This window comes from Carettochelys insculpta, chromosome 3 (genome assembly GCF_033958435.1).
Source record: "Carettochelys insculpta isolate YL-2023 chromosome 3, ASM3395843v1, whole genome shotgun sequence".
NCBI lineage: Eukaryota > Metazoa > Chordata > Testudines > Carettochelyidae > Carettochelys > Carettochelys insculpta.
In genome coordinates this window covers 149,893,027-149,902,125 of record NC_134139.1, presented here as the reverse complement: position 1 = coordinate 149,902,125, position 9,099 = coordinate 149,893,027, and the positions used below count along the sequence as shown (strand labels likewise).

General features: G+C 43.8%; 1 protein-coding gene across 1 annotated transcript; it reads right to left on the bottom strand.

The window, feature by feature from the left end:
- Positions 1–1,686: 1,686 nt before the first annotated feature.
- On the bottom strand, positions 1,687–8,765 carry LOC142010522 (nuclear receptor subfamily 0 group B member 2-like). The gene is made up of 2 exons (XM_074988872.1): positions 8,112–8,765; positions 1,687–2,120 (listed from the first exon to the last, which is right to left on the bottom strand). Exons 1-2 carry the CDS (start codon positions 8,683–8,685, stop codon positions 1,867–1,869), a joined length of 828 nt encoding a protein of 275 aa, XP_074844973.1. The 5' UTR covers positions 8,686–8,765; the 3' UTR covers positions 1,687–1,866.
- Positions 8,766–9,099: the final 334 nt, after the last annotated feature.

Here is a 9,099-nt window from a genome sequence, read left to right as displayed (position 1 = left end):
CAGGACGTGGATCGTCTACACTGTCCCTACTTCAAGTAGGGCACTATTCCTATCTCCTCATGAGGTTAGCGACTTCGACGTCTCGCCGCCTAACGTCGAAGTTAACTTCGAAATAGCGCCCGACGCGTGTAGACGCGACAGGCGCTATTTCGAAGTTAGTGCCGCTACTTCGAAGTAGCGTGCACGTGTAGACGCAGCTTTGGAGTGGAAAGTGGTGAGGTTTATGAGGGTCCTTAGTTTCCATTTGAGTTCCTTTCACTGTCTCAACAACCTTCAAGAGAGTTGTATCTTCTGTCCAGCCAAGTTTTACTTTTAGAGGAGAAGAGTGTAGTTGTCAGCCCCATTATTCGTTCTGGAATAATTATTTTTCGGTATCATGATCCATTGAAAATAAGGACCAACACCTTGAACTTGACCCAAAATTCTATGAGAAGCCAATGGAAGGGAGAGAAGACGTCTGATGCGTCCAGATTCCTGTGTTGGCTGTTCCTCCAACTCACGAATGCTACATGGGCACAAGCAGTGGACGCGAGACCAGAGCAGAATAGGTCTCCCTGCTATCCATCCCGGCCTCTGCAGAGTCTCGCCAGCCCATGGATAGCCACCTCATATCTACATTTGCATGCAGTGGAGCAGATGCAGCTGCAACCATGCAGGGTTCCACTCACCGGCAGCCCAGGGGGACGCAGTACACATGCAGCTGGCACCTAGCAGCCTGTGGCTGGGGCCAGTGGCAGGTCAGAGTCAGGGTTGGCCAGCACCGGCTTGCTGCATTGCTTACCATCTAGCAGCCCAGGCCCCTCAGTCAGTACCAGTGTCCCCACCACAGCTGGATGTGGACCCAGTAGTGCTGGCCACACTCTCGACCCACCAGCTCCTGGGTAAGACTGGAGGGAGTTGGAGAAAGCAGGGCCCTGGTGCCTCCCCTTTCACCCCACTGTGATGCAATATGCACAGCTATTGCCACGTGCTCTTGCTTGCAAACCCCAGGAGCAACATTCAAGGCCACACCCCTTAACCACCCAGGCCCCCTCTCACTCCTTCTCCTCGCCACCGCCCCTTGCTCTCTCCCTGCAAGACCCACCCCTGCCCCCATGGCTAGCCCTTGTGAGAGTGCTTGCAGCTGCAGGTGTGGATAAGGTAAAAGATGGCTAGATCGTGGGTTGATCCTGGAAGATGTGGGTTTTTTTGTATTTTTGGGCTATATGTAACAGGGGTCAAAACAGCCCCAGCAAAGAAAGCACTAGTCAACCCCGTTAGCCCTGGCCTGGGATGATTCATCTGAGGCCCCACACCATTTGTTGGAGCTGTGGGGAGACAGAGCATGCTCAGTGCAGATGGACTCACTGGACAGAGAATCTGGCAAATTCTAGCAAGTTTCTAGTGAACATAAGCAATTTGAGGGTGTTTTTCCCAGGGACTTCTAACTTGGCCAAGTGTGGGTGCATGTTCACAAACACAGAAAAAGACACATCCCTGGCATCAGTTCCACCAAATTTCAAGTTCCTCCTCTGAAGCATAGAAGCACTAGAGCCTCTCAACAAAAGTTATTGTTTTTATCATAGGCAAAAAATTTGATCTTTCCCTACATTAATTCTGTAAAATGGCTGACACTTTTTATGTTTTTGATAAAATGATCCAGCCTAACTTTTCCAGATATGGTACACACATTTATGAACTGGAATTCTGAAATGTTTTATTCTGGAGGTTACGTGATTACATTTAGTTTTAAAAAAAATAAATAATATTCACTCATATAAGTCAATTTTTCAACTATGTTTACCTTTAGTATATTGATGACAAAACTCTTCTCTCTCTGAAATTTATTGTTGTTGTTTAGGTACACAAAAAAAAGGTGTTTTGTTTTTAAAGTAGATCCTGCTTGGAATACAGGGTTTCTAGGAGTAATTCATTCAGGTTGACCTCTCCTAAAATAGGTCTGAAGAAGAGTTCTTCAATAGTCTCTGCATTAACATCTTTGAGGCTGGTGAGCAGCCCAAGAAGCCAAGCAAATCTGCCTAAATTTCTGTTGTAGATCATTGAGCTAAATTCCATCAGAGTACGCTGGGCTTCTTGCTGCAGGCTTTGTACATAGTGACGAAATCTTAGGCCAGGCAGTTCTGCGAAATCAGGAATAAAACAAAGAAAGTTTTTTTTGAGTAAAAGTAGTTTCTGATGTGTCCTCTGTAATGATTTGTATCTATTCCTCTGACAGCAAGTACTGTCTTTTTTTAAACAGTCTCATTCATTTTAAGAAGATGGGAAAATGTGCTTGGAAGCTTCAGTAAGCTTTGTGTAGTGCTTAAAACTCAGTATAATGCAATCAGAATATTGTACTAAACATGAAGTTTTAGAAAAAAGACAATATTAGGGAAGTGACATATTAAACCTAGCAGGCAGATTCTGTGTTGTACCGCTAAGGGGGAGAGAGAGAGAGCACAGAACTTAAAGCCCATGGGGAGGGGCAGCGAAGGTGGTTTTACACCAGGCTTGTATCTTCTCAAACCACCAACATAGGCCCCTGTGGGCCTTTCTACACAGTGGGGTAATACACTCTACAGGGGTGGTGTTTCTAAAGAACACTAAGATGCTGTGCATTCATTGGTCCTCATAGACCCCAGGCTTTAGAAGCCACACTGCCACAGCATGTGGTAGTCCACCGTGTAGACCAGGGGGTCTACAACCTGCAGCTCTGGTGCCATATGCAGCAATTTAAGGACTTCTTTGTGGCTCCTGATGCTATAATTGCAAAGTAAAAGAAAACCTTGCAGATCATTTTGGTATTTCGGTGAACATCTAAAAGCCCATCAATGAACAATTCATGTCTCAGCAGCAAATGCTATGGGATCTCGAAACGTTGGATAACTCCCCCTTTAATATGTGCCATGTATTGTGGGATATGTGTGTGTGCTGCTCTTAAAATAGGGTTACAGAAAGTATGGTTTGATGTTATTTATTGAGGACTGTCTCATGCTCATAGGTACTGCGGGTCTTGAATTATTAAGTTTTTTACCAAGTTCGAAAAAATAAAAGGCTCTTCTTGCTCCTTTGGTTGCTGACCCCAGTGTAGGCAAAGCCTAAGTCACAGCAGCCGTCCTGCGTTGCCCTGTGGGCCACAGTGCTGTGACCACCCGTCCAAACTCTCCTGTCCTGTCCTCAGCCTGTCCCAGCTCACCCCTTACTCAAGAGCTTGCAAGGGGATGAGGGGTTCAAAAGGTAGCTTTAGAGCTGTCTAACTGCAGTGCCTGCACTGGGGTATTCTTCCACAATCAGGCCTGCTGATGGCGAAGGGGTACAAAGGGGGCAATTAGGACTGGCATTTCAAGGGGCTAGGAGCTCTGGCCACTGCCTGGGCAGCACTGAGAGCTAACTGCCCTTGGCCCCACCCCTTCCGGGACATGGAGTCGCCCCCACGAGGGGTGAGGAGTTCATCCAATCTACTGTAATATATCACTTGGACCCCAACCTTCCTCTTCACTCTTTCAGTATAAGACCCCGATCCTGCAAACCACTTGGACTCATGCTTAACTTTAAGCACAAGAGTGGTTCCATTGACTGCATACATAGCCCCTTGCTTTCAGGATCATGCTAAACCCAGTGAAGTCAAACATCAGGGCAAAAACTGCCATAGATATGAAGGGAATCCCCAGGCCTTTAAATGCAAATTTAATACCTGTAATACAGCAAAATGGTTAATGTGGTCACATGTAAAACGATACCTGATGTGTAGTTTCACTGAATCCATATGCAAAGGAAAGAGATCCTCATCTAATAATAAAAAAATTATTTAGCTTGTCCCTTTATGGAAATTTCAGTGAGGTTATGGAATGAAATAAAGCAGTAGTTGGGAAATCTGCATGACAGTATAAATCTAGTATTTCACTGACCTGGAGTAATAGAATTCATCCTGACGGTCTCCTAATTTTCAGTTTTGTCATAAACAACAGGACCTCAGGATCTCATTGTGCTATATTTAATCCAGTGGTAGTCACAAGGTCTGACATTTACAGCAGAATGTCTGTATATAGAAATAACTGGAGTTCTTTATGCTTTATGCTTCTAAATAAAGGGCTGCAAGTCACACAGTGAAAGTACTTCTTTTTTGCACTCACTATAATTTATTTATGTATGTTAATGAGTTGTATGGAAAACACCTATCCTCATAGCAGCTAGGCACTTATCCACTTAAAGTACATTAATTTACATGAAGCTATGAATTTTTAAAAGGGAAACTGTGAAATGCTAACTTACGTAAATGCAGGTTGCGTAATGCGGCGGGTTGGGGGGGTCCATCCTTTGGGATACTCAGCACTCTGGCATAATCTACCATTACATTTAAGAAGCCATTTAAAGTTAAATTATGCGACAAGCTTCACTGAAAACAGAGGTCAGGCCCTTGACATGCAAGTTGCTGGTGCTCTGGTGAACTGAGGAGGGATAGAATTCCCTTGGCAAAGACCCTGAGCTCGCTTTAACATAGAGTCTTTAACTTCAGACATCTTGGTTGCTGTTTCTCTTTGTCTGACCCCATGTGGTCCTCTCTCATATCTCAGGATTCCGTTGTACCCCTAAGACAAATCCTCTGGGATGGGGCTTGGGAAAAGCAAATCTCCCCATGGAATTTATTCCTTCTCAGATTATTCCAGGGACAAGGCTTGCCACTCCTCAAAAAGAGGTCCTGCATTGTGCCCCCAGATCCGAAGGTCCCAGTGCAGTCTGTGTGGAAACTTTATGCACTTCTGGTTATTGGCTCTACCCCTTTTTCCAGCAGAACACAGGCTCATAGAGCAGTGCCTTCTGCAAGGGCCCGAGGAGGGTGCATGCCACAAAACAAGCAAATGTCACTCACTTGTGGGTGGGGCGAGCAGTGTGTGACATTTATCCTGCAGATGTGGCTCTGAAGGTGGAGCAGCCCAACCACAACTAAGAATTCCAAGTGCTGTAGATTCCACCATCTAGCTATTACCCTGGAGTTTACTCCAGCTGGCTGGACTTTGTGGTTTATTCTTTCAAATTAAGATTCTAGATGCCACCTTCTCTCAGGCCAGAGCAGCTGGAGAAGGAGGAGGAGGAGGAGGGGAGGCCTTGCTGTAACTAGAATAGTTGGCAGCAAAGGGTTTAAAATGGTCATTTGTGTCCCATTCTCTGTCTTTTACATCCATGCTAGAGTTCTGGGTAACTACAGTTGCAGTCTCTCAGCAGAGGTCAAAACCTTAGCTTTGCAGGAGGAAGCAAGATATTAAGAATTTTATTTACTCAGAGAGCATTTTCCCCTGAAACTTATTGCATTTTCTCCTTTGTTCCCTCTTTTCATACATAACAAGTAAATGTTTTCAGGTTATCAAAATGAATACAAAGTAATCACTTATCCCCAAGCCCTTGTGGAGTAAGATTCACTGATGTGATGCGTCTGTCTCCAATCAAGTCATAAAGTTTTGAAAAATGACATTTGTAACAGAAACCCTGATAGGATCCTAACACTGATGTTGCAGATGGCACCAATGTAATAACAGTGCTCCTTTCGCTGTTTCAGTCTCTGCATTAAACAAAACAAGAAGTCCTGTATCACCTTAAAGACTAACAATATTATTGATTAGGTGATGAGCTTTCTTCAAATCTGAAGTGGGTCTGTCCCACAAAAGCTCATCACCTAATCAATAATATTGCTAGTCTTTAAAGTTCTACAGTTTTGTTTTGTGGAGATACAGACTAACCATAGAGCTGTGCTTAGTGTGGGCAGGATGTCCACTTGGGCACCTGGGTTATTTCCTGGAGGACTCCTCTGTTAGCACAAGACCCTTCTCCACATCCACACATGCCTTTTTCCAATATATCTCTCTTGGAAGAGGCATTCGTCCTCATAGCAAGCGGGATACAGCTGTCAACAAAACCCTTTCCATTCTTTCAATTTACTGTTGAAAGAACACACAGTGGGCACATGGCTTGAGGTTTGTCAGGAAAATGGCCATTTTCCAAACAAAGCTCTGTAGTGATGGAAGGATCCCAAAAGACATCCTGTATGGCGAGCTAGCCTCTGGCAAAAGACCTCGCGGACGCCCCCAGCTGCACTATAAAGATGTTTGCAAGAGGGACCTCAGGGAGGTAGACATCGAGCCGGACAGCTGGGAGGAGCTGGCAGATGATCGCAGCAGATGGAGGCAGGAACTACACAAGGGCCTTCAGAAGGGTGAGATGAGGATCAGACAGCTAGCAGAGGAGAAGCGAGCCCACAGAAAGCACAGTAAGGACCTGCCAGACACCCATTACACATGCAACAGATGCAGCAAGGACTGTCATTCTCGTGTGGGCCTTCACAGTCACAGTGGACACTGCAAATGATGATTCCAAATGGAACTATGAAGGGCGCGAGCCACAGTCTACATAGACTGAAGAATGCTACTACTACTACTATCTGTAGTGTAGACATAGCCTTACTGTCTCTGCCTCAGTTTTCCCATTACAATTTTTTTGATCAGGGCAAAGTGTGTTAACTAAAGTTTGTAATCACAGTGTGATTTTGCACTCCAAAAATGTGGATTTATGTTTAGAAGTTCTGTAACTGAAAATGATTCACAGTAAAGCAAACAAAAAAAAATTGTTAGAATGTTCTCATGTACATGCATCCCAGGTTACACAAGGCAATGTAAGGTGCTCTAACAGGTCTTAAAAATGAAAAGCCATGCCTTGAATTCCATCTGAAAACACATGTGAAGCCAGTGCTTCTTCTGAAACACAGTTTTAATGTGTCTCTTTCAAGGAACGTCTCTAAGTGTATGTCTACACTACAATTATTCCAGAATAGTTTATTCTGGAGTTATTATTCTGAAATAAACTATTCCAGAAAATGTGTCCACACTATAGGTAAGCAAAACCTATTTCAAAATAGTGGGTCCGCACACAATAGAGCTTATTTCACATTAGAGCCCTGGAAGCACTCTGGGGCTATGTCTAAACAGCAGCATTATTTCAGAATAAACTATTCAGCTGTGTCTACACTGGCCCCTCCCTTTCGAAAGGGGCATGTTAATGATGGAGTTTGGAAGATGCTAATGAGGTGCTGACATGAATATGCAGCACCTCATTAGCATAATGGTGGCCACACACAATTCAAAAGTGCCACTTTTGGAATGCACACCAACCCGTGTAGACAGGGGCCTTTCAAAAGGAGCCCCAGGACTTTGAAAGCCCCTTCTTCCTAAAACCAAATATGCCAGTGTAGACGTGGCCTTCCAGAATAGCTTATTTTGAAATAGCCCCTATTCCCTGTTTATACAGATCTTATCCAGAAATATCTAGAGTGGAATAGGTGCTATTCCTCTTAGAATGAGGTTTTCAGAATTCTAAATAAGCCATCCGCTATTTCAAAATTATTTCAAAATAGTGGTTTTGCCTTGTAGATGCTCACAAAGTTATTTTGAAATACAGTCTGTTATTCCAAAATAACTTTGCTGTGTAGACACACCAGGTCTACACTAGCAAGTTCTTCCAAAAGATTTTTTGAAAGAAGGGGGCTCTTTCAAAAGATCCAGCAAAGCATCTACCCACAAAAAGTGTTCTTTCGAAAGTAAATCGAAAATATGTGGTGCTCCTTTCAAAATCACTTCTTCCTTTCCCATTTCAGGAAGAGCATCCCCCTTTGAAAGCTTGCTCTGCAGGCCCTTCTTTCAAAAGAGCAGTCCTCATGGGGCCTGATTTTTCAATCCCTGGCCTATTCTTTCGAAAGAGAGGGGGTATTTAGGCAGTCCTATTAGAATATGCCTAATATTAAACTGTATACATGTATCCCTCTTACATATTTAATGTACCAGGTTCTTTGTCTCCATAAGTTTTAAGTGACACAATACGTTTATAATTTCTTAATAAAGGGCTCATTAAAGCCATTTGATTTTACAAAGGGTAACAGAGTGAATGTAGGTAAAACTAGATATCACCAGAAGTAAATCCAGAATAAAAATAATTGCATTGTTGAACGCTGATTTTGAATGTGGTTAGCTAAAATGACAGAAATCAGTGTAAAAATCCAAATATCGCTTGGCAGATTGTGTCTAAAAATATTTCGAGTCACACATTTAGCTGTGCATCTTGCTTACAAATATTGCAATGGAACTTACCAGGGTTAAAGAGAATAATTCCTTTCAGATAAGCATATTCTTTTGCACATATGTCTGAATTCCAGAACTTTTCCAGGAAATTCTTCATCTTCTGAACTTCTACTAAAGAGGCTCCCCGGGAAGAGTTCTCCACTTTGTCATTATCTGTCAAAGATGGACTGAGAAGGATTTTTTTCAACAAACTAGGGACTGAAATTTCTTTCAGTTCAAAATTCACCCACTCCTGTGCCAGGCCCAAAACAAAGAGAGGGGCCCAAGACCGTTGTACTAGACATGCCTGATCCTCCTGCGGCAAATGATAAAAAGAAGGCAAGTTTCTTATAAAAGTTAGAGTCTTTAAGAGCACTTCAGAAGCTCTCATGCAGGTGAGTTCTGGAGTTCTGAGGACAACTTTCCGGGTGGCCTCACAGGGACAGCCAGCACTTGATATTGAGTAGCCTGGATGGTAATGCTGGAGATGCCATCTGGTCTCATCCTGCTCTTCATGGTTAAGCATATGGTAAAGGATGCTCTGGGGATGACTTGTTTCACGCTGGCATTTTCCAGACGTCTCAGGTGAGGCCTGACTAGCCATATCTACTTCCTGGAGGGGTTCCTGAGCAGTGTGCTAACTGCGTCAGGACACTCTATGCAGATCTGTGCTGCTGTAGTGCAAGAGAGTCCTTCTGCCAGACAGCTAGGCATTGTGTACTTTTTATATGCTTAGCTGAACTGAAATGTGACCCTGAGCTGAAAAGCTGCCTTGAACTTTATTTGCTCCAGTATGTTTTTAATCACAGCCAAACAAGGCGTGGCTTAACCAAGCCCAGTATCTTGCACGTCTGAAATTATCTGAATGAGAGAGGCAGGGCTGGTTGACTGAGGGACACAACAATAGAAGAGGTATTCTGTGCTGTCAGGCGTCATTGCAATTTTGTAGTGACTGCCCCCTGTGTCATGATGGCAAGGACTCTGATGCAGTCAATCGGGGTGATATTTTTACATTTTC